Source organism: Bos grunniens, chromosome 17 (assembly GCF_055505025.1).
Source record: "Bos grunniens cultivar Pamir isolate PY7600 chromosome 17, Bosgru_T2T1.0, whole genome shotgun sequence".
Lineage (NCBI taxonomy): Eukaryota > Metazoa > Chordata > Mammalia > Artiodactyla > Bovidae > Bos > Bos grunniens.
Genome location: NC_141181.1, coordinates 57,441,852 through 57,467,594, shown reverse-complemented (window position 1 = coordinate 57,467,594; position 25,743 = coordinate 57,441,852). Strand labels below are relative to the sequence as shown.

The window sequence follows — 25,743 nt, the reverse complement described above, 5'->3', positions numbered from 1 at the left end:
ATATGTCTTGCTTTTGCTTTTCTGCCTCTGTTTCTCTTCTTTCTGGTATTGGCACAATTATTTTCCTTTGGAAAGCTGCCCCGCCCCAATTCTAAGCAAACAGGGTTGGAATGGAGCTATGGAGGGGATGAGGACCCAGGCTGGTCAGAGTGATAATGAGTGGGTTAAGGCGGGCCCACAGTTGGTCTGGTTTAGTGAAAGGCAGTCCCTGTATTCCGCTGGCAACCCCTCCTCCTGCTGGAGTTGCTAACCTGAACAAATTCAGGCCTGAAGTAGCTGGTGGCTGTCATTGGTCAGCTATTGCTGCATAAGAAATCACCACAGACTTTGCAGTTTAAAATAATATTACTATATTATATATCATCTCACAATTTCTGTGCACCAGGAGCTCTGCCTCAGGGTCTTTCAAAAGACTGCAATCAATGTGTCAGACTTCCCCGGTGGTCCAGTGATTAAGACTCTATGTTCCCAATATAGGAAGCATGAGTTCAATCCCTGGTGAAGATTTGGCATAAGCTGGGGTCTCCTTGGAGAAGGAAATGGCAACCCACTCCAGTGTTCTTGCCTGGAGAATCCCATGGACGGAGAAGCCTGGTAGGCTGCAGTCCGTGGGGTCGTACAGAGTCGGACACGACTGAAGCGACTTGGCGGCGGCGGCGGCGGGGTCTCCTTGTCAGGATCCCAGTCTAGCTGGGACAGTGTGCTCAAGTGTCAGGTGTGCAAGTAGCCAATTAAAGCTACAAGCTGAAAATGAAAAAGTTAAGCCTTTGATCATTTGCTTAGATGGTTTAGAGAAGAGACTGAAACTGGAGGAAGTACCTACTCTCCCCGTTGAATTTTCCCCTATATACATCTCACGGTTGAAGAGATTTTATAGCCCCTGGGACTTTCAGGGTGGGGACGGAGAGAGAGGAGGGATAGAGTAGAAGAATACTGGGTATGAGGTCAGAGTGAGCAAGTGACTGCAAGGTCATGCCCCACCCTCCCCCATAAGAAGGCCTTGGCAGAGGTGCCTGGAGAGGACCTCTGCCTAGGACCTCAGATAAAGGGACCCAGGAAGCAAGGAGCACAATATACATGAGAGTTTGACAGGTAAGAGGGGCTGAGTCCTTGAATGCAACTCCCTTAGAGACAGCAATCTGCTGCCCATGCACCAGGTCTGGTGTGGGAAGGGCAGCTTTCCTCCCAGAGGCCTGCCAGGTAAAGCCTTTGAATTGCCTATGGCCTGAGAAATTACACGTAGGTTTTTCGCTGGAAGCCAGACAGTTCATTCATCTGGAGCCTTGACTGGGGAGCAATCTGCTTCCAACCTCACCCGGTGGTTGTTGGCAGGATTCAGTTCCTGGTGGGACATTGGACTGAGGGTTTCAAGTCTTCACTGGCTGTTGGCCAAGGGCCACCCTCAGTTCCTTATCACATGAGTCTTTCTACTTGGCAGGCGATTTTATGAAATTTAACCAGAGGAGATGGCAATAGAGTCTGCGCCAGTAAGAGCTAAGTCCCAGTCTTATATAACCTAATCACAGAAGTGACCTCCATTAACATGACAGCGACAGTGACAGCGACATGACAGCGACAGTGTTAAGTCACTCAGTCGTGTCTGACTCTTTGTGACCCCATGGACTGTAGCCCATCAGGCTCCTCTGTCCATGGGATTCTCCAGGCAAGAGTACTGGAGTGGGTTGCCATTTCCTCCAGTCTATTGATTAGAAGCAGAGAAGGCAATGGCACCCCACTCCAGTACTCTTGCCTGGAAAATCCCATGGATGGAGGGGCCTGGTGGGCTATAGTCCATAGGATCGCAGAGTCAGACAGGACTGAGTGACTTCACTTTCACTTTTCACTTTCATCCATTGGAGAAGGAAATGGCAACCCACTCCAGTGTTCTTGTCTGGAGAATCCCAAGGATGGGGGAGCCTGGTGGGCTGCCATCTCTGGGGTCGCACAGAGTCAGACACGACTGAAGTGACTTAGCAGCAGCATTGATTAGAAGCAGGTTACTCAAGGGGAAGGGATTGCACAAGGCTGTGAATACCAGGAGGTAGGGGGATCACTGGGGCTGTCTTAGAAGCAGCTGACCACAATGACTGTCTGGTAACATTAAGGGAGAGTCTACTCGGGATTGACACCAGCCCAGAGGCCAAGAAAGTTGAGAAATAGAAGGGATACTTATGGCACCATTTAAGCCTGTGGATCCAGATACTTCTGAAGTCAACTATCCATTGGCATCCCAGTATCAGAACTAATACCTTTTCTTCTTTAAGGATTCCATTTGCACTGCATTTTAGTCACTTGCAACTGAAAGAGTACTGATTAACATAAAAATAACGTGGGCAGGTTCTTTTGGTTTCTTGGGACAGAGAAGTGCTGAGGTCACCTTAAGAATAAGGTGTTTCTTTTGGTGGCAGGAATGTAAATTGAGAAAGTTACTGTGGAGAACAGTGTGGTGGAGGTTCCTCAAAAAAATAAAAATAGAGTTACCACATGATCCAGCAATCCACTCCTGGGCATGTATCTGGACAAAACCATAATTTAAAAAGATGCCTGCACCTCAGTGTTCATAGTAGCACTATTCACAGTAGGCGATACATAGAAACAACCTAAATGTCCTTGGACTGATGAATGGGTAAAGATGTGGTGCATACATACAGTGCAATACCACTCGGCCATAAAGAAGAATGAAATGATGCCATTTGCAGCAACATGGACGGATTTAGAAAATATTAAGTAAGAAAAAGACAAATACCATATCTATCACCTACATGTGGAATCTAAAATATGACACAAACTTATCTATGAAACAGAAAAAGACTCACACAGAGAACAGAATTGTGGTTGCCAAGGGGATGGGGGCGGGAGGGATGGATGGGGAGTTTGGGATTAGTAGATGCAAACTGTTATACAGAGAATGGATAAACAACAAGGTCCTAGTGTATAGCACAGGGAACTATATTCAATATCTTGTGATAAGCCATAATGGAAAAGAATATGAAAAGAATGTATATATATATATATATATATATATATATATGTAGCTGAATCACTTTGCTATATAGAAGAAATTAACACAACATTGTAAATCAACTATACTTAGTTAGACAAAATAAATTTTAAAAACCAAAATGTTTGCTGAAAGGGTGCTGGTGGTCTGGAACCCACCTGGAGCCTTTTTGTGGAGTGGTCAGCTCTGGAGAAGGGAAGCCATTTCTTCGGTACTCACTGTTCCCTGTGAATCTGCTGTTTTCCCACTATCTGTGGGCCATTTCTTCTCCATACTATTTACCCTTTTACCCACGCTCCCTGTTGCCTCCGATTTCTAGCCTGCGCAAGACTCCTTTAATGGCCCCTTTGCACCATCTGTACATCTTCTCCTTTCTGCGCTAGCTCCTACCAGTTACTTACACCTGCCTGTTCCTTCTCATATACTAGTGCAGATTCAAGAGGTCGAATCTGATTGGTGTGCATCACTTTTTTTGAGCCAGGCTAGTTCACAGGTGGTTTGACAGGCCTGTGCACTGCCTATCAGGTGGGGCAGGAATGGACTCATGAGGGCTTCCCAGGGGCTGTGGGCAGGCTGGGCATTCTATGGCTTCTCTTGTTTAAGGCATAAGGCAAGGGACTTCCCTGGTGGTCTAGTGGAATCTACCTGCCAAAAGCAGGGGACATGTGTTCAATCCCTGGGCAGGGAAGATCCCAAATACTGCAGAGCAACTAAGCCCATGTGCCACAACTACTGAGCCCATGCACCGAAACTACTGAAGCCTGCATGCCTAGAGCTTGTGTTCCACAACAAAAGAAGCCACTGCAATGAGAAGCCCACATAACGCAACCAAGAGTAGCCCCCTCTGGCTGCAACTGGAGAAAGCCTGGTGCACAGCAACAAAGATCCAGTAAAGCCAAAAATAAATAAATAAATCTTAAAATAATAATAATAAAAATACAGATTCCTGGATACAGAGATTAGGATTTTTAAAAAAGACATAAGGCAAGCCATTTTTCATGAAGATAGTAAAGATTCCAGTTTGAATAATCACTGTCTTGATAGTTTAAGGTCTGAAAGAATGAGGCTTCACTTAGTTTTAGCATGCCTTGGGAGACCTTGTTTCTATTTCTAGCTACTTTTTGATGAGCAGATCATCTGCAGTGATCAAGGACTCATTCTGTTGCAAATGAAAATCATTCAACTTAAATAGGCACACGTCCAAAATGGAATTTGCTGGCTCCTGTATCTGAAAAGTCCAAGGGTAGATCTTGTTTCATGCTTGGCTCCATCTAGGAGTCAAACAGTGTCAATGTCATCATATCATGATGACTATCTCAGAGATACTTTCCTCTGTATTGGCTCCTTTCCCAGGCAGCCTCTTTGGTCCTGGTGGGAAGATGACCACCAACATCTCTAGGCTGACATATTCTATCTTCAGCAGCACTGCTGGAAGAGAGATTCACTCTTCCCAGTGTCCTGGAACTGAGTCTCACTGGTTTGGCTTGACACACCTGTGCATCCCTGAACCAATGGCTAGACAAGAGGGATCCAATGCTTTGGTTGGCTAGAGTTGGGTCACGTGATTATCCCTGCAGCCCCACCTAAACCACAGGAACTGAGAGTGACAGAAGGATGATTCCAAAGGAAGAGTGGGGAGATATTAATTGAAAGAGAAATGGGTGTTGGCAAAGGCAACACCAGTGTCTGTATTCCTTAATCTATTGTTGTTTCCCAGTCTCTGAAAGCACATGCCAATTGCAGAGTAACCATGTAAGCAATCTCTGAGCCTAAAAACATCTGCAGGTGACTTCTAGAATTTGCTTATTTTTTTAATTGAAGTAAGATTCACGTAAAACAGCAAAATGGCTGAGGAGGCCTTACAAATAGCTGTGAAAAGAATACAAGTGAAAAGCAAAGGAGAAAAGGGAAGATATTCCCATTTGAGTGCGGAGTTCCAAAGAATAGCAAGGAGAGATAAGAAAGCCTTCCTCAGTGATCAGTGCAAATAAATAGAGAAAAACAATAGAATGGGAAAGACTAGAGATCTCTTCAACAAAATCAAAGATAGCAAGGGAACATTTCATGCAAAGATGAGCACAATAAACGACAGAAATGGTATGGACCTAACAGAAGCAGAAGATATTAAGAAGAGGTGGTGAGAATACACAGAAAAACTACAAAAAAAGATCTTCATGACCCAGATAATCACGATGGTGTGATCACTCACCTAGAGCCAGACATCCTGGAATGTGAAGTCAACTGGGCCGTAGGAAGCATCACTACGAACAAAATAGTAGAGGTGATGGAATTCCAGTGGAGCTATTTCAAATCCTTAAAGATAATGCTGTGAAAGTGCTGCACTCAATATGCCAGCAAATTTGGAAAACTCAACAGTGGCCACAGGACTGGAAAAGGTCAGTTTTCATTCCAATCCCAAAGAAAGGCAATGCCAAAGAATGCTCAAACTACCACACAATTGCACTCATCTCACACGCTAGTAAAGTAATGCTCAAAATTCTCCAAGCCAGGCTTCAGCAATATGTGAACCATGAACTTCCAGATGTTCAAGCTGGTTTTAGAAAAGGCAGAGGAACCAGAGATCAAATTGCCAACATCTGCTGGATCATCAGAAAAGCAAGAGAGTTCCAGAAAATCATCTATTTCTACTTTATCGACTATGCCAAAGCCTTTGACTGTGTATGCTATGCTATGCTAAGTCGCTTCAGTCGTGTCTGACTCTGTGCAACCCCATAGATGGCAGCCCACCAGGCTCCGCCATCCCTGGGATTCTCCAGGCAAGAAAACAGGAGTGGGTTGCCATTTCCTTCTCCAATGCATGAAAGTGAAAAGTGAAAGTGAAGTCGCTTAGTCGTGTCTGACTTTTAGCGACCCCATGGACTGCAGCCTACCAGGCTCCTCCGTCCATGGGATTTTCCAGGCAAGAGTACTGGAGTGGGGTGCCATTGCCTTCTCCATTTGACTGTGTGGATCACAACAAACTGTGGAAGATTCTGAAAGAAATGGGAACACCAGACCACCTGACCTGCCTCTTGAGAAACCTGTATGCAGGTTAGGAAGCAACAGTTAGAACTGGACATGGAACAACAGACTAATTCCAAATAAGACAAGGAGTATGTCAAGGCTGTATATTGTCACCCTGCTTATTTAACTTATATGCAGAGTACATCATGAGAAATGCTGGGCTGGAGGAAGCACAAGTTGGGATCAAGATTGCCGGGAGAAATATCAATCACCTCAGATATGCAGATGACACCACCCTTATGGCAGAAAGCAAAGAAGAACTAAAGAGCCTCTTGATGAAAGTGAAAGAGGAGAGTGAAAAAGTTGGCTTAAAGCTCAACATTCAGAAAACGAAGATCATGGCATCCGGTACCATCAATTAATGGCAAATAGATGGAGAAACAGTGGAAGCAGTGACAGACTTTATTTTTTTGGACTCCAAAATCACTGTAGATGGTGATTGCAGCCATGAAATTAAGACTCTTACTCCTTGGAAAAAAAGTTATGACCAACCTAGACAGCATATTTAAAAGCAGAGACATTACTTTGCCAACAAAGGTCCATCTAGTCAAAGCTATGGTTTTTCCAGTAGTCATGTATGGATGTGAGAGTTGGACTGTGAAGAAAGCTGAGCACCAAAGAATTGATGCTTTTGAACTGTGGTGTTGGAGAAGACTCTTGAGTCCCTTGGACTGCAAGGAGATCCAACCTAAAGTTGGATCCTAAAGGAAATCAGTCCTGAATATTCATTAGAAGGACTGATGCTGAAGCTGAAACTCCAATACTTTGGCCACCTGATGTGAAGAGCTGACTCATTTGAAAAGACTCTGATGCTGGGAAAGATTGAAGGCAGGAGGAGAATGGGACGACAGAGGATGAGATGGTTGGATGGCATCACTGACTCAATGGACATGAGTTTGAATAAACTCCAGGAGTTGGTGATGGACAGAGAGGCGTGGTGTGCTGCAGTCCATGGGGTCACAAAGAGTCAGACACGACTGAGCAACTGAACTGAACTGAACTGAAGATTCATGTAACAAAAATTAACCATTCTTAAAGTGTGGAGTGGCTTTCCTGGTGGTCCAGTGGTTAAGACCCTGAGCTTGTGCTGCGTGGGGCTCAGGTTTGATTCCTGGGTGGGGAACTAAGATCCCACATGCCGCTTGATGTGGCCAAAAAATAAATAAAAATTAAAAAATGAATCGTGCAGTGGCATTTAATACATTCACAGTGCTGTATAACCACCACCTCTATCAGGTTTCAGAACATTTTTATCACCTCAAAATAAAACTGTAGTAGTTTCCCATTTCCTACTCCTAGGCATGGTGACCATCAATCTGCTTTCTGTGCCTGTGGATTTACCTATTCTGGATATTTCACATAAATAGAGCCATAAAATATTTGATTTTTGTGTCTGGCTTCTTTCACTTATACCAGGGTTTTCAAGGTTCATTTACATGGTAGCATATATCAGCACTTCATTCCTTTTCGGGGGGTGGTGCTGCTGCTGCTGCTGCTGCTGCTAAGTTGCTTCAGTCCTGTCCGATTCTGTGCGACCCCATAGATGGCAGCCCACCAGGCTCCCCCATCCCTGGGGTTCTTCAGGCAAGAACACTGGAGTGGGTTGCCATTTCCTTCTCCAATGCATGAAAGTGAAAGTGAAGTCACTCAGTTGTGTCTGACTCCTAGTGACCCCATGGACTGCAGCCTACAATATTCTATTGTGCTATTATATTAGACCATTGTGCAACCAACCTCTGGGACGTTTTCACCTCGCAAAACTGCAACACTATTCTCATTAAACAACTCCCTATCCCCTCCTCCCTACCTGGTTCTTGGCTACACTATTCTATTTTCCGTGTCTATGAATTGACAACACTAGATATCTCATGTAGTGGAATCATACAGTATTTGTCCTTTTGTTTCTGGCTTATTTCACTTAGCATAATGTGCTCAAGTTTCATTCATGTTGTAGCTTACGTCAGCATTTCCTTTATAAAGCTGAAGAGTATTTCATTGTATGTATACACCACATTTTGTCTATTCGTTCATCTGTCGATGGACACTGGCTGCTTCTGCTTCTTGGCTATTGTGAATGAGGCTGTTGTGGACACGATTTACAAAGATCTCTCTGAAACTCTGCTTCCAGTTCCTTTGGATCTACACTCAGAAGTGGGGTTGTTGAATCATATGGTAATTCCATTTTTAATTTTCTGAAGAACTAGAATTTCCTTGTTTTTAAAATTAATTTTCTGCCTCTTTCCTGAACTATTTTATGCAGAAGGTGCCAATGGGAATGAGTGTGTTTTAAAATGTTTTGAAATTCTCGGAGAGGAAAAGCAAAAATCTCAAAAAAAAAAACTAACAAGTGGAATGATGGAAACCAGTTGAAGGTCAATTTCTAGAACAATGTCTCAGTCCATCTCCTTGGCCAAGAGCCAGAGCCTGGACCCCTGGAGTCACAGTTCCAAGGTCACTGAAATGGCCTTGATGACAGTTTATGAACTCAAGTTTTGGCCACAGGTGGGAGATTTATCTTTGTTCAGGCCTCCCTTATGAACACTTTCTCTAGCAGAAGCACTAGAGTAAAACTGGAATGAAGCCATTCCGCTGAATAACCACATCAGTGAATTTCCTGCCCTTACTCAACAAACAAAAACAGCCTGTGGTTTTACAGGCTCATTCATTCTAGTCTACCCAGAGCAGCCCTACAAAAGCTCCTTGCCCAGACTCACAGACAATTTACAACCCAGAAAGGCAAATGTACAGAGTAGATGTGTGTCCATAAATACTAACATTGTTTTTCTTTTTAAAAATTGCTTTTTCCACCTCCTTTAAGACCTCTACCGTGACCTGAGTCATCAATAAGTGTCAGGAGCTAAAAAAGTCCCCCAGGGCTGAGCTTTTACCTGGATTTTTAAAGCACTTCTTGGTTTCTAGACAAAAACAAGGCTTTCCGGAGGCATCTGCAAGTGTGCCTGGCTCCACCGCTCTGGCTGGCAGAAGTCCTCTCCCCACATACAAGATATGTTCTCCTTTCAGTTGGATTTCAGCCCTTGGCGAGTCCCTGAGGCTTTCTGAACATCAGTTTCCTAAACTATGGGAGGGTAAATGAGAACCAGTCTCAATATCTAACAACAAATGCATGATCAAATTATTCATGACATCATAATTGACAGTTGTTTTAAAAAACAATTTTTTCAAATGTATTTAGTAACAGAAAATATTCAACATAGAATATTAAATAAGAGATAATACAGAAGTTTGTGTTCTTATGTGGATCGAATATATTCTATATATATTGTTAAAATCATGAATATAAAACTTCATGGAGATAGAAAGGAACATTGAAAGACAAATGAGAAGGTAAAACAAAAACAAGCAAACAAAAACCATGAGAGAAGGATGTCCCCGGTGGTCCAGTGGTTAAGAATTTGCCTTGTCTGAGTCCCTTCGCTGTTCACCTGAAACTATCACAACACTGTTAATCGGCTATGCTGTGTTGCGCTGTGCTTAGTCACTCAGTCCTGTCTGCTCTTTGCAACCCCATGGGATGTAACCTGCCAGGCTGCTCTGTCCATGGGGATTCTCCAGGCAAGAATTCTGGAGTGGGTTGCCATGTCCTCCTCCAGGGGATCTTCCCGACCCAGAAATTGAACCCGGGTCTCCTGCATTGCAGGTGGATTCTTTACCAGCTGAGCTAACATAGAAGCCCATTAATCAGCTATACCCATAACACATGTATACCTGTGGCGGATTCATTTTGATATTTGGCAAAACTAATACAATTATGTAAAGTTTAAAAATAAAATTAAAAAAAAAAAAGTTCAAAAGAAAAATCTGCCTTGTAATGCAGGAGACGTGGGTTCAACCCCCGGTTGGGGCACTGGGATCCCCCATGCCACAGGGCAACTAAGCCTGAGCACCACAACTGCTGAGCAGGCCCATCCTGTGTGCCGCAACTCAGACTCAACACAGCCAAATTAAAAAAAAGAAAAGACACAACAGAATAAATCTGTTGATCACAAGGTTTCCTTTTGGCTTAAAAATCAGTCAGTCACAGAGACTTCACACAGTATGGAATATGGTATCCCAAACTTAAAATGCAAATGTTTGGCTCACTTCTATGATTTTTGTCCTTAGGAGAAAACAACCAACCAAGTAAGTGTACACGTAAAGAATATGTACATGTAAAAGAACACACATTGTGAGATGTTTCTAGAGCCTACTAGTGAGATCACCTAAAGTATTCCCAAATGGCAAATGTTGTGTTTAAACAAGGGATTGATAGACACAATAGAATCCTGTGCAGCCATTAAGAATGTTGCTGTAGTAGTTTATTCACGGACATGACAGGAGGAAGTGAAGAACAGCAAATTACACGGTAGCATGCATGTATAATTTGACCCAGTTCATATTGAATCCAAATTATCATATATGCATATTCACATTTATATACAACGAAGTCTGGAAGGAAAATCATAAGATGCTCATTGCTTTTGGTTGGTTGGATTATTAATTAGTTAATTAATTTTATGTTTGTATTTATGAGTTTTATATAATGTAAAAATAGTAATAGCCTCCCATTAGGAGGTGCTCGGAGAAGGCAATGGCACCCCACTCCAGTACTCCTGCCTGGAAAATCCCATGGATGGAGGAGTCTGGTGGGCCGCAGTCCATGGGGTCGCTAAGAGTCGGACAAGACTCAGCGACTTCCCTTTCACTTTGCACTTTCATGCACTGGAGAAGGAAATGGCAACCCACTCCAGTGTTCTTGCCTGAAGAACCCCAGGGATGGGGGAGCCTGGTGGGCTGCCGTCTATGGGGTCGCACAGAGTCGGACACGACTGAAGCAACTTAGCAGCAGCAGCAGCAGCAGCAGCAGCAGGAGGTGCTAGGTTGTGTATGAAGCATACCACCTGTGTTTCATTTAATTCTCACTATGATCATTTCAGGGGTGTTGACAAACCCATTTTAGAGATAGGAAAACTGAGGCTTAGTGAGGAAAGGTCATATTCTGTATAACTTTCTTATTGTTGCTACAACAAATTACCAGAAACTTAGTGGCTTACGGCAACATGAATTTATTATCTTACGGTTCTGGACGTCAAAAGTCTGAAATGGGTCTCACTGGGCTAAAATCAAGGTGTCAGCTGGGCTACATTCATTCTGGAGCCTCGAGAGGAATCTGGTTCCTTGCCTTTTTCAGCTTCTATAGGCTCCCTGCACTCCTTGGCTTCTGGCCCCTTCCTCCACCTGCAAAACCAGCAATGGCTGGTCAAGTTTTTCTCACGTGGAATCCCTCTCCTTCTAACAAGCCTGCCTTCTTCTCCATTTAAGGACCTTTGTGATTACATTGGGCCCACACAGATAATTGAGGGTAAACTCCTGATTTTAAGGTCAGCTGATTAACAACCTTATTTCCATCTGGTATCATAATCCCCCCTAGTCATATAAACGGAATATTTTCACAGACTCTGGGAATTAGGATGTGGCCATCTCTGAGAAGCCATTCTTCTGCCTGTTCCCCTTGCCCAAGGTTTCATAGGTACTAGGTGATGAATTAGAACTGTGAATGCATTCTGATTTCCATTCCTGTGCCCTTAGATTATGTTATTTGGCTGATTAACTGTGTATCAGTGGTTGTGGTTTAGCCACTAAGTCGTGTCTGACTCCAGCAATCCCATGGACTGTAGCCCACCAGGCTCCTCTTTCCAAGGGATTTTCCAGGCAAGCATACTGGTGTGGGTTGCCATTTCCTTCTCCAGGTGATCTTCCCAACCTAGGGATCGAACCTGAGTCTTCTGCATTTTAGGCAGATTCTTTACCACTGAGCCTTCAGAGAAGCCCACTTGTATATTAAAGATGGTTAAAATTTTTTTATATGTTGAAAAAAAAATAAAAGGACTTTCCTTTCGCTGTCCTTTCAGCTTTTTTTGCTATGTCATCCATCTGCCCCTACCTAAATCTCCCATTCTAGCAAAACCAGTCTGCTCACTGGTCCAAGCCCAGCATCCTCAAACACACCCCAAGCTTGCTTCCACTGCAGGTGGTCCTCATACTGTCTCTTAAACTTGGGAGTGTCACTCTTGGTCATCTGAGAAGCTGATGACAAGATGGGATTCAATGTGCAAGGAATTTATTAGGAGATATGACTGAGAAAAAAAGGGGAGAGAACCTGAGCGAGGGAAGGTAGTAACCTAGCCTGAGGTGCAGTTCCAAGGAAACAGGCAAGCTGGTTCTGACCACAGAGAAGCCCTGAGCCTCCCAGCTGTGGCAGCTTAACCCTGCCAAGTTTGGTCATGGGCTGGGGGCAGTCTGCCAAAGCATAGTCTTGGCCTCAAAGCAGAGACCAGCAGTGGGGGCCCTGGCCAACTTCTCTCCCTGCAGTCAGAGGTGTGAGAGTTGCATTCTCATGGCAGCCGGGCAGGGTCGTAATGGTGATTTACTGTATAAACCTTCACCAGTGGAAAGTTATCTGGAGTCAAAGACCATGCTTGCCTCATCTACTGCCAGCACTTCCAGCTAAAGCATGCTTAAGGACTTTGTGTCCATCTGACACTGGGGGCCAGGTGGGCTTTCAACCTGCTTTGTCACTTCTACTTCTCCAAGTCTCAGTTTATTTGTCTATGAAACGGGTGAAGAGCAGTGCCTCGCACACTGGATTGGTGTGAGGCTGAAATGAAACTCTGAGCATCAGGGTCTTTGGGCAAGGCCTCGCATGGGGAAGTGATAACCATGAGGTGACGGAAGTTGTTCTCACTGGAGCACACTGACTTGCACGCAGTGCTTAGTAATGATAATTGTTGTTACTGGGGTATACCTACAGTGGATGCTTGGTAAATGTTAGTCATTCTTGGAATGAACTGACCTATAGGGAGCATGCACTTGGTAATGGCAGCAGTCCTTATGGGAACAGGCTGATCTGCACACAATGGATGGTAGTAAATATAGTTTGGCTGGTTCCAACTTCCCTGATAGCTCAGTTGGTAAAGAATCTGCCTGCAATGCAGGAGACCCTGGTTTGATTCCTGGGTATAGAATATCCTCTGGAGAAGGGATAGGCTACCCACTGCAGAATTGTTGGGCTTCCCTTGTAGCTCAGCTGGTAAAGAATCTGCCCACAATGCGAAAGACCTGGGTTCAATTCCTGGGTTGGGAAGATCCCCTGGAAAAGGGAAAGGCTACCCACTCCAGTACTCTGGCCTGGAGAATTGAAGGAATGTATAGTGCATGGGATAACAAAGAGTAGGGCACAACTGAGTGACTTTCACTTTCAACTATTGTTTTAATGGAAGTGGTTCTAGTTCTCTCTCTCACACACACATTCATTTCAGTTTGTAAAATGAAAAAACAACCAAAAAAGCACAAATGTCCAACATAAAGAAGTGAATAAATTGTGGTGCATCTAAACCATTAAAGTAATGAAGTTTAAAAAAAATTTTTTTCAGGGTGTGGATCATTTTTAAAGTCTTTACTGAATTTGTCACAATATTGTTTCTGTTTTATGTTTTGGTTGTTTGGCTGCTAGGCATGTGGGATCTTATTTCCCCAATCATCAGGAACTGAACTCACACCTCTTGCATTTGGGGAGAAGCCTTAACCAATGGACTTAGAGGGAAGTATCATGAAGATCTATTTTTAAAACAAATATTCTACAATGGTAAAGTAAATGTAATTGTTTTGGTGAACAAACGAACAAAATTATTTCTATTCATAATTTTAAAATTGGAAAGATATGTCCCAAATTGTTACCGATGTTTATGTCTAAATAGTGGAATAGAAGCAATTCTTAATTATTTCTTTGGATTTTTTTAATCTTAATTTTCTACAAAGCACTTGTATTATTTCCTAGTAGTAACTAAAAAACAACAAACAACTTGGGGGGCGGGTAGTGATCAATGTCAAAAATTGTCCTATGGTCTCTTCAGTCGTGTCCCACAATTAGCAACCCACGGACAGTAGCCTGCCAGGTTCCTCTATCCATGGGATTCTCCAGGCAAGAATACTGGAGTGAGTCGCCATGCCCTCCTCAAGGGATTGAATCCAGGTTTCCTGAATTACAAATGGATTCTATAACGTCTGAGTCACCAGGGAAGCCTTAAGGTCATATTAGGTAAGGACTAGTAAATAGTGCCCATCATATTTAGCAAAAATAAAGCTGGTGGCCACAACGAAAGCAGTTTTGAGGCAGAGTCACTTGTCAACAAAGGAGGAATAGTAACTATGGTTTGTTGACTAAAACAAAAATGCACAGCATAGCTCTGAGGAACTGCTTGGAAGAGGAAGGGGGAGAAGCCAGTACATATGTAATTTTGGCTAAAGGGGTATGTGCGATCAAGCTTAAGTCTTAGTATAAGGTTGCTTCTAGGAGCAAATAGTTCATGATTTTAGCGCTTTTTAAAAGAAGTATGGAAAGATGCAAGAATCTGGATTAATTTTAAAAAAATTCTTAGAATATATCTAATTATCTAATAGTTTTGCCTTTTCTTCCCCAAAGCACAAAGTGCCTCGTTCTGTCCCGAATACCTCTCAGGGTACCTATATTGTAAATCGGGGACTGCAGTGGCTGACTTCATTCTTTTAAAACCGGATGGTAGCAACTATACTCCAATAAAAATTAATTAAAAACACACACACACACACTAGATGGTGAGCAACATTCCTCGTTTCACAAGTTAAAAAATAATTTCTCAAAAAAAAAATTTTCCCCCAAATCTTGGCAAGACCAAGTGCGGATAGGAGAATCAAACGCTATGTGCAAATATTCTTGCCAGTTGAGAAAAGCGCAGACAGAAAGAAAGTGAAGTCGCTCAGTCGTGTCCGACTCTTTGCGACCCCATGGACTGTAGCCTACCAGGCTCCTCAGTCCATGGAATTTTCCAGGCAAGAGTACTGGAGTGGGTGGCCATTTCCTTCTCCAGGGGATCTTCCCGACCCAGGAATCAAACCCGGGTCTCCCGCATTGGAGGCAGATGCAAGAGGGGATAGGAGAATCAAACGGCATGTGCAAATATTCCTCCCGGTTGAGAACAGCGCTGACAAGCTCCCCGCAAGACCGTCTCCAGGCCGTTACCGAAGCCAGTGAGCATGCGCGAAAGTACAACGAGGCGGGGCAATGTGGGTTGCTTTAAGAAGTGCGAGAGAAAAGCGAGGCCTTACCATTTCTGCATTTATAAGGTTGAACAAAGAAAAAGGCAAAAAGCTTAAAAAAAAAATCGAAAGTAGCTCAATTGCAATTCTTGAAACAACAGTCTTGCAAGCTCAGTCATAACTCTTCGGAACTCCTACAGCAGCGAGTAGCTAGATCTCCCTCTGCAAAAAGAAAGGCCAAGCTTGGTGCATTGACCCAGGAGCCCCGGACGGCCCGCGATACAGGGCTCGACCAATCAGAGAGCAGAGTGGGGCCCCTCCCCGCCGGTGACTGGAGGAGCAGGGATGAGGCGGGGCGGTGGCTCAGGCGCATGCCCTCCTCGGCCGTGTGACTTGAGGTTCCTCGGTAGTGTGCAGACTGCTGTGAGTCCACAAGCCGCTTTCTCTGCTGTCTGACCCGCTCGGCTCCGCGATGCCGGTGGACCTTAGCAAGTGGTCCGGGCCTCTGAGCCTGCAGGAAGTGGATGAGCGGCCGCAGCACCCGCTGCAGGTCAAATACGGCGGGGCGGAGGTCGACGAACTGGGCAAAGTGCTGACACCCACCCAGGTACCGAGGGCGGAAGGGGTGCAGCTGCTGGAGGCTGGGAGACTCTCAGGTCCGTGGGTCGGCGACCCAGTGGAAGTGGGGAGGACGTTCCGGTCTCTAGTGCGCCGGATCTACCTAGGGAAGGGAGTCGCGGTGCCCAAGCCGCAGGCCTGCTGACCGCTCCCTCCCCGTTACCGGCGCCCGGAACCTGGCACGTGGCGGGCGGGGCTTCCCCTGTGGAAGAAATTGATACACTCTCCTGGGACTTCGAGGAGCAGGCAGGGGAGGAGGCCTTCCCCCGGAGGAAGTGGGCAGTGGCTGCTCACGCCCCCAGAGCGTCCCCTCCCGGCCCGGAATATTAGGCCGCAGTATGGGGAGTAAAAGCCCCACCCGAGGGCGTTTGACGCATTATGTAACCGGTGAGCAGTAGAGCCCTGTGATTCCTCCTTTGTTTTTAACGGTCTGGAGCTGGAAGCCACCCAAAGGTAGGTGCGTTCTGCAGCTGGAAGGCTCGAGGGTAACGGCCGTGTTTTACGGTTTGGCCTTTGACCCCCGGCCCACCAACCCCACTTGGCTAAGGCCTAACCAGGTTCTGGCTGCTGCCAAGTGGGGGAACTAGGTGCCCGGACACCGTGGCCAGTAGTTGGTCCTGAAGCTTCGGGGCAGCAGTGCGAATAAACAGTGCTCAGATGGTTTATTAATTTAGATGTTTACAGAGTTTCTTGTTTTGGGTGTGTAAAGTGCCCGTCTGGCAGCCTCTTTTTGCCAAACTCACTGTCCACGTCTATCCATCTTGGTTTTCTCTGCCCTTTTAAATATACACTTAATTCAGATTTCACTTTAGCAGGCCCCAGATAATGTGGTCTCCAGTCTAGAGATTGTGTCATTCCAAATAATGTAAGGTTGTAGTCAGCAACCCTTGAAATCCTGACCCACCTCTTTCTGTTAATAACATGCTAGGATACTAGCCCCATAGTGTTGTTGGGACTAAAATAAATAACGCATATTAAACATCAGTTCTGGGTTCTTTGTTGAGTCAGTACAGTTGAGCTTTTATTAATAATTTCTGTGCTTGACCTTTGAGGAATCCAAGGTCAAAGAAAGAGTGCTGGTTTCTTCAGCATTTCTGACTTTTAAGCTCCAAATCTGTTCCTTCCTACAGGTTAAAAACCGGCCCACCAGCATTACATGGGATGGCCTTGATCCAGGTAAATTGTACACCTTGGTCTTGACAGATCCGGATGCTCCCAGCAGGAAGGACCCCAAATACAGGCAAGTTGGAGAAAGATGGGGAATAGTGTGCCATCCAGTGTGACCCAGTGCTTCTTGCAGTGTGTAAGTCCCTTGCTGGACATGCTGTGTGGGAAAAAATAGACTCGATTTGGGGTGTTCACTTCCATGCTTAAACCTGAGTGTGCTTTTTGCTCCCTAGAGCAAGATTCTAGAATAGCCGAGAGCTGGATCTGCCCAGGCCTGTTTTTGTACAGCCCCATGAGCTGAGAATGATTTTAACATTTTTAAAAGAGCAATAATACTTTGTGACATGTGGACATTACATGAAATTCAGACTTTGGTGTCCCTAATTAAAGTTCTGTTGGCTGACTTCGCCTGTGAGTATGTACCGACTTCCTGTGATGCTGATGGTCCTCTCTTCCTCCATGCAGGGAATGGCACCATTTCCTCGTGGTCAACATGAAGGGCAACAACATCAGCAGTGGCACGGTTCTCTCCGATTATGTGGGCTCTGGGCCTCCCAAGGGCACAGGTCAGTAAAGGTTGCATTTGGAAGGAGATGGGAGGGGAGCCTGGGTGCATATTAGGATTGATATAAAGTGCTACAAAATCCTAGTCTAGCTTTTAGAGTTTTATATTTATGAGAGCCCTTACCCTAGTGAAGATTTTAGGCAACTCCGTTCCCCTCTAAAGCAGCTGCCTGTCGGGGACACTCAGACCCACTGTAGTGTCACGTGGCCAGAACCATGGTACTGGTTAGATGGACGTTCTTTTAGAGAATAGTGTATTGGACCTTGCCAAGTTGGATCAGTGCTGCCTAGGCTAATGGTGGGAGATGCGCTGTTATCATGTTGTGCCTGACAGGTGTTGCCATTTCCTGGAACAAGGAACTGGAATGAGGCAGAACACTTGATCTTGTACACACTGTTCACCCATAAGTTACTCTGAAGAGGTACAAGAAGGTCCCTGACAAGGGACCTGGTGTTTTATCTATAGGCCCAGAAGCTCAAAGTCCTCTCATGCATTCATAAGAGGGACCTCTGTCCCAAGCATCTCTTTAAGTTCTCTAGAGCCAGTTATAAAATCAGGCAATTTAATTATGGAAAGTATACCTATGAGAATAAAGCAGTTCTCTCAAGTAGCAGCTGTGTTCTCATTAACCAAAAAAGCTTCAGTGACTCACTTCTTTTTCCTTTTCACATTTGTTTAGTAAGGTATAATTTACATTTAATAAAACACAGATCAGAAGGGTTTAATCAATAAATATTGACTGGTGCATAAATTCATGTTAGCACCATGGGAAATAAGATGTAGGATGTTTCTGTCACCCCAGAAGGTTCTTAAGGGACTTTTTAAGTTAAATTTTCCCAGAGCTAATCATGTTCTGGCTCTTCTCTCTATGGATTACTCTTGCTGTTCTTGTATTCTTATAAATGGTGTCATGCAGTATGCATTTGTGACTGGTCTTCTGGACTTAAGGTAGTGTCTGTGAGACTCATCCAAGTGAGATTAGTAGCTCCTTCCTTGTCATTGCCAAGTGGTATTCCCTTGTGCAAATATACCACAGTTTGTGTAGCCATTCCCTGGACATTTGGCTTGTATTTTAGTGTTTGGATATTATGAATAAATTTGCTATTTCCATTCTTGTCCTTTTATGGGCATGTTTCCATTTTCCTTGGGTAAATACTTAGGAGTAGAATTGTTGAGTCATAGAAGTCCAAAATGGTTGAAAAACTTCTATACTCTAATCAGCAGTATTTCAGCAGTATACTGAAAGAAAGTTTCAGTAGCTCCATATAAGATTCATGCCATATGTATTGATAGAACCATTCCAAGATTCATCCATGTGGTAGCATGGGACAGGATTTCCTGCCTTTTTTTTAAGGCTGAATAATATTCCACTGTACATATATACTATATTTTGTTTATCTTTTCAATTGTCAGTGGACATTTGGAGTGCTTTCACCTCCAGGCTGTTGTGAATAAAGTTGCAGTGAACTTAGCCCCCTCTCATAAATGGGGGGTGGTCTGGGTCCCTCCGAGTTGGTGCATTCTCAGAAAATGGGTGACATCTCCCTCTCAGATGCTTAGCTATGTGTATGTCTTCCCTTCTGCCTCTCCCCCCAGGCCTGCACCGCTATGTCTGGCTGGTTTACGAGCAGGAAGGACCACTGAAGTGTGATGAGCCCATTCTCAGCAACCGATCTGGAGACCACCGTGGCAAATTCAAGGTGGCCTCTTTCCGCAAAAAGTACGAGCTTGGGGCCCCAGTGGCCGGCACGTGTTACCAGGCCGAATGGGATGATTATGTGCCCAAGCTCTACGAGCAGCTGTCTGGGAAGTAGAGGAGATGGACACCGTCCCAGAGTTCCCAAACAGTGTTTCAGTTTAGTGATGCATGTAGATTTTCCCCCATCTCTCTGCCTAAGCCCTGAGTGGTCAGATTTAGATTTAGGGTGACTTTTCTTTCCTTCTGCCTGTATTGTATAATTTTAGGGGGGTTATGTTTTGATCAAATTTGAACTCCATTTTGGTGGGGGATTCTTTGGTACTGTGATGCAGTTTATCCAAATGTTAATAGACGAACAACAACCCAGACTTTAAAGAAGAAAAAAAATTCTGGTAAAAAGACCAGGTCTGCAGTATTAGAACAGAACTTCAAAGAGTCTTTAAGGGAGGTTGAAAACAAAAAAGAGATTGACTGTCTCCGCCTTTGTGACCCTGAGCACAGAATTGTGTGTGAAGGTACCTACTGGCATGTGTTTTCACGGCTCTGTCTCACCAAGACAACCAGGGGACCCCCAACGTCTCAGGCTGGTTACTGCGTGTCAGTGTCCTACTGTGGCTCCTTTAAAGAGCAATACTGGAAAAAGCTCCATAGAAGAAATTGCTTTGCTGTTAAAGCCTGGCCATCTAGATGAGCAGCAGGGCTGGGTAAGAGGTTATCAGAATCTGAAAGTCTGTGCTTGTTAAATTAATCACACTTTGGTTTAAAAAAGAAAACTGTCTGGAGTTGGTGAATATTGTGTTAATTTTGCTGTTTGCTTATAGTTGAATAAAAATAAAAACACTGTGTAGATGAACCCGGCCTTCAGATACTTTGCCTTTTTCAGTGTGGGGTTTCATAAATAATGAGACAGCAAGAGATAATCTTTAGGGAATTCCCTGGCAGTCCAGTGGTTAAGACTCCATGCTTCCACTGCAGGGAGCCTGGGTTTGATCCCTGATAGGGGGAAGATCTGCAAGTCATGTGGTGCAGACCAAAAAGAAAAAAAACCCTGACCATCTGTTAAGTGAGTAGCCCCTTTCCCTGATCAGCAGTGACGACTGGGACTTGATTTAGGAACTATACAGGGGGTTCATACTTATATACGTGTCATTACACAATAGCAGGAGCAACTATTAAAACTGGAGGTCTTAAAGTCACAAAACTTTAGGCCAAATCTTGCCTGTAAAGCACTTTGTATTTTGTAAGTGGTCCTTTCCAACCTGAGAGTGAAGCTGGTTGAAAACGTTCCCTTTTGGTGTAGTTCAGTATAGAAACCACAACAACGACTAAGAAGTTAGTCCATGCTTCTCATTGTTCCGTGATCCATATAGATCTATACCAAAAGAGCGGGGGAAGGGGAGACGGAGGTCTGTTTCACTGACCTGGTCTGTAATGGAGAAGCATCCTGGCCAGACCTGGCAGGTGTCAGCAGGGCTGGGCCTTTCCCCACCTTTGGCTGCAGTACCTCTTCTGAAAAAACTGTTGGGAAATGTTGCCTCGTGTAATCTCTGGGGATGAGTAAGGGAGAACATAATTTTTTTTAACTTCAGGGTTTTAAAATTCAACTTTTAAACAATATTTTGTAAAACAAAAGCTATAAAGAGAATGACTACCCTATTGCCCTTAAAAATAAATGTAAGGGACTTCCCTGGTGGTCCAGTGGCCAAGACTGGGCTTCCAATGCAGGGGGCTTGGGTTCAATCCATGGTCGAGAAACTAGGTCCCTTACGCCACAAATGAAAGATCCCACATGCTACAACTAAGACCCGACCAAATACATACATAAACAAATATTTTTTTTTAATGTGAGAAGCAAGACATGCACTTGGTAAGACAAGGCAAATGGTAAAGAAAATGCCTAGCCTCCTCCATGGCAGTTAGCAGTTACTTGTTTTCTTTCAGAAGCAAATGTAAATATTCATATCAGCATATATCTGCATGTGTATTGTTTAGTCTTCTATACACTGGTATACATTGTTCTGTACTGTTCCCCCTAGCTAATGTACCTTCATGTCATATGTCTTAAGGTAAAAGGTCACCACAATTCATATCATTATTTTGAACAAATTATCTACTTTATAGATGTTCCATAATTAACCAGTCTAGTGCCTTCTGTGGTTAGATTATTTCTGGTTATTTGCTGTTTTAAAAAGTGCTTCAGCATACGTTTCTATGTGTATAAAATGCTTTTGTGAGTAATTCAGTGGGAGTAAATCCTTAGCATTTTCAGTTCTGATACTGATAAACCACCCTCCAAAAATATCACTCTGATTATATTCATGTCAGTGGTACATGAAAGCACCTGTTTTTCCGTTTGCTCACCAGTTTTCTCGTCTGTTTACCAGTTTTCTCAAACTACCTGTTTGAACAGTTTGATATTTATGTATATTTAAAATCATTTATTCTTTTTATCTAAAGTTCTGTTTTCTTTGAGAGTTTTTAAAAATCTGGTAACCCACAGTATTTTTTTGATTCTAGATATAGAATCTAAAGAGTAATGAGGAATTATAGTAATCTATTAGTTTCCTTGTTAAAACAGGTACAGACCCAAAAATGATTCAGAAACAGGTAAGCAGCCTAACCAAAATTATGAAGTGTATGCACAAGAAGTTCACACAAAAAGAATACATATGAAAGCACATATTAATAACCTTAGAAGCAAGGAGATACCCTGCTTCACCTATTAAATTGGAAGAAGTGAATTTGCCCTCAGAATCCCCTACTTCCAGCTAGGAAGTAGGGGATTCTGGTTCTGAATGCAGCTCTGGCTTCAGAGCCAGCTCATCACCACTTCACCCACTTGCACACAAATTCCTTGCGAGGTTTAGCATCCTCATGTGAAAAAATGGGCGGGAGGGAATCATTAATCTGCCTTATTTACCTCAAAGGGTTTTGGAGAACCAAAAAATGATCTGTTGAGATTAAATGGATTAATACAGATGAATAAACTTGACCTGACTGACATACAGGGATCGTGTCTACAAATGGCTCACTTTGCTAAAGGCTACACAAAAGTGTGTCTGTAGGTTTTAGAACAGAAAGACACAGGAGTCTGTTCTGTAACATGGTGCAGCTTAGCAGCCCTGCAGAGCCCAGTATTTCTAATAAACCTAAACCCTTGGGAGCTGCTCATCATACTGACTTAATTATAGAAAACATGGCAGTTACTCTGGAGGCCCTCAATCCCTGGTGAACACAGACTCTAAGACCATACATATCTAGTCCAAGCTCACAAAAATTTTGTTTTCTTCTAGAAATTTTATAGTTTGATTCTTTACTTGAATCTGTCATCCATTTTGAATTAATTTTTGTGGATAGTGAAATAAGGATTGGTGTTCAAGGTTTCCCATGTGGATGTCCAGTTGATCCAATACTATCTGCTGAAAAGATTTTCCTTTCTTCATTAAGTTGTACCTTTATAAAAATATGTGTAAATTAACCATATGTATTAATCTATTTCTGAATTGTCTGCATGGTCCCATTGTTCTGTGTTTATCTTTTTGCCCATATTAAAGTGTCTTGATTACTGTAGCTTTATAGCAATTCTTGAAATCAATGGAGTAAGTCATCCAATTTTCATCTTTTAAAAATTTGCTCTGGTTATACACATACATTTTAGGATCTGTTTGTCAATACCTATAAGAAACTTTGCTGGAATTTTTATTGGGATTGCACTGAAACTACAGATGAATTTAGGGAGAATATATATCTTAATACTATCGAGTCTTCCTACCCATGTGCAGAGGATGAGATGGTTGGATAGCATCACTGACTCAATGCTCTTGAGTTTGAGCAAGCTCTGGGAGATTGTAAAGGATAGGGAAGCCTGGCATTCTGCAGTCCAGGGGGTTGCAGAGTCAGACATGAATTAGTGACTGAACAACAACAATTATTGATATGGTGGGATTTAGGTTTTATTGATATGATAAAACAACAGAAAAATGTTTTATGTTTCATCATTTCTATGGCAAATATATTACTAAATTAAAATCAGAGGTATATGTAATTCTTACATGTGCATGTTTTCAGCTACCCAGGAATACTTTTTTCAGTAGATATTTAATTTTCTGTTTTTTGTTTGCCCTTTTATGTATACCATTTTATGTTTTCTGTTTGCCCTTTTTCTTTATATCTCTGTTCTCCCTTTACTGCCTTCTTTTGGATTATTTGAATTTAAAAATTTTTAATATTGTTAGAGTATCTTAATTCATCTCTTGGATTTTTGGCTAATACTTTTTTGGGTTTTGTTTTTGGTTAAGTTACTCCAGGAGTTAAAATATACATAACTTTTTTTTTTTTTTTTAACTTTTTGGTTGTGCCATTCAGCATGTGGGATCTTAGTTCCCCACCCAGGGATCAAACCCATGTCCCCTGCAGTGGAAGCTCAGAGTCTTAAATATTCATTGGACTGCCAAGGAAGTCATACATAACTAATTTTTCATAGTCTGCTTAAAATAAGAATTGTACCACTTCATGTAAAATCTAGAAGCATGGCAACCATATGGGTCAAATAACCCCCAACCTTTAATTTATGGTTCTCATATGGATTGCATTTATATACAGTGAAACCCTCCCCAGACAATGTTATATTTATTGTTTATAAGTATATATATATCTGTATATTTTAAAGACTTACAGGGAAAAAAACCTTTTCTATATTTATCTAGATATTTATCATTTCTTGCTTTTCCTTTCTTCCTAGAGATCCAGTTTTCCTTCATGTTATTATTTCCCTTCAGTATGAGGAACTTCCTTTAGTGTTTATTGTAGAGTGAGTCTGGTATTGGTTTTAGTTTGCCTTCATTCCTGTGTCTAGGCTGCTTCTCCACAATCCACCTGATTTTATTCCTCTGTATCTTCAGATAGTTGTTTTTGCATTTTTGTCTATTTTTTAGCTGTAGGAAAAGCACACAGCTATGCCAAACTAGAACAACAGAAAAATGTTTTATGTTTCATCATTTCTATGGCAAATATATCACTAAATTAAAATCAGAGGTATATGTAATTCTTACATGTGCATGTTTTCAGCTACCCAGGAATACTTTTTTCAGTAGATATTTAATCAACTAATTACAGTTGGTGGTAAGTTCAATAAATACATTTTTACTCAGTTAATTAGACATCAATGGTAAGTATTCTCTGATATTCCCCATGACTGTAATTTTTCCTTTAAACTCCTGGTCACACCTGTCCTTGTCCACTATTGATTTAAATTACTCCATGCTTATTTACTTTTCAGTGGAGATTTAAACCATGAGCAGACCCCATCCATCTTACTTATTGCTACATCTCCAGGCACACAGTAGATGCTCAATAAGTATTTCTTGAATGAATGAGCTGAACGTATGCTGATCCTGGCACTTCTGACCCCCCTTACTCTTTCTTTTATCTATAGCACTTATTTCTATTTAAGATCATTTAAAATTGTAATTCTTATGTGTCATCATTTTCCTCCTAATGTAAGCTCCATTTGGGTGAGGATCTTTAAGGTTAAGATACATTGACAGAGCTTAAACATCTGGCACTGCACCTGACATACAAGGTAGTCAGTAAATATTCAGTGAATAGTTGCAAACCAAAGGGAAGCAGCCCTTATATTATGACAAACCTATAATAATCAACTCAGGGGAGTTTAGTATATGCTGGAATAATACCAGACACTGGATCTCTGCTCCTGTCCCCAGTACTTTTATACCTCTTCTAGCTACTATTCTGGTCCCTGTCTGTTCTTACTGCCTAAGGTACTAGGATTTGGAAGATAGTCTGTACCAGATGTTAGGATCACAAACCCACATTCCTTCTGATAACTCCACCTTGGGACATATCATTGATAAAACTGTGGAGAGGGAATTTTTACAAAGCTCAGCACCTATAATCTCACAGACATAAGGCCTTTACATAAGCTAGCTAGCTAGTTTTCACTACAGACAGAAATGGATGAAATAAACTACAGGAAGTTTAATGTCCCTTTGCATGGCAGTGTGATTATACTTAGGAGTGTGGGTTCAGAAATCAGGTCTCAATTCAGACTCTATTGCCTCCATTTACCCTGGTCTGAGCTTAATTTCTCATCTACAAAATGTTTATAGAGTTCTATCACATGGTAAGCATAATGCAGTACAGCCTTTTCCAGTATTACTTTCTGATGTACCTAATATGGGAATTTTAAAGACCTAAGCTGCTTAGGAAACTGGATGTTAATTATTAAAGGATGTACTTCCCTGGTGGCCTGCTGGTTAAGAATCTGCCTGACAATGCAACGGATATGGGTTCGATCCCAGGTGAGCAACTAAGTGACTGAGTCACAACTACTGAGTCCGCGCACGATAGAGCCCATGCTCCACAACAAGAAAAGCCACCCCAGCAAGAAGCCCCGTACAGCAATCAAAAGTAGCCCTTGCTTGCTGCAACTAGAGAAAGCCCACATGCAGCAACAAAGACCGAGCACAGCCAAAAATAAATAAATTGATTAAGTCTTCATGCTAGAGATCAGTTCTCAATGACCAGGGCTCAGAACCCTAAGAATATGAAATCTTACTGAGACTGTCTTGACCCCAA

At 42.8% G+C, this 25,743-nt stretch overlaps 2 protein-coding genes across 5 annotated transcripts in view; one reads left to right on the top strand and one right to left on the bottom strand.

Annotated features, from left to right (window-relative positions):
• The window catches only part of VSIG10 (V-set and immunoglobulin domain containing 10), a 73,668-nt gene extending 58,364 nt beyond the window's left edge, over positions 1–15,304 (bottom strand). For all 3 annotated transcript variants that reach the window (XM_086347976.1, XM_086347975.1, XM_086347980.1), the window contains exons 1-2: positions 15,167–15,304; positions 8,914–9,101 (exon numbers count right to left, since the gene is read on the bottom strand). The gene's annotated coding sequence lies outside the window, so the exon portion shown is untranslated. The remainder of the gene's footprint in view (positions 1–8,913; positions 9,102–15,166) is intronic.
• A 181-nt stretch (positions 15,305–15,485) lies between these two features.
• Positions 15,486–19,999, top strand: PEBP1 (phosphatidylethanolamine binding protein 1). 2 transcript variants are annotated; one of them, XR_015144557.1, is made up of 4 exons: positions 15,486–16,168; positions 16,846–16,955; positions 17,348–17,448; positions 19,044–19,999. XR_015144557.1 is itself a non-coding variant. In XM_086347997.1 (4 exons), the coding sequence occupies exons 1-4, from the start codon at positions 15,570–15,572 to the stop codon at positions 19,259–19,261; spliced, it is 564 nt and encodes a 187-aa protein (XP_086204123.1). In that variant the 5' UTR covers positions 15,486–15,569; the 3' UTR covers positions 19,262–19,999. The 2 variants fall into 2 exon arrangements, 1 of the variants encoding a protein (XP_086204123.1); XM_086347997.1 differs by having other exon boundaries at positions 15,486–15,704.
• The last annotated feature ends 5,744 nt before the right edge of the window (positions 20,000–25,743 follow it).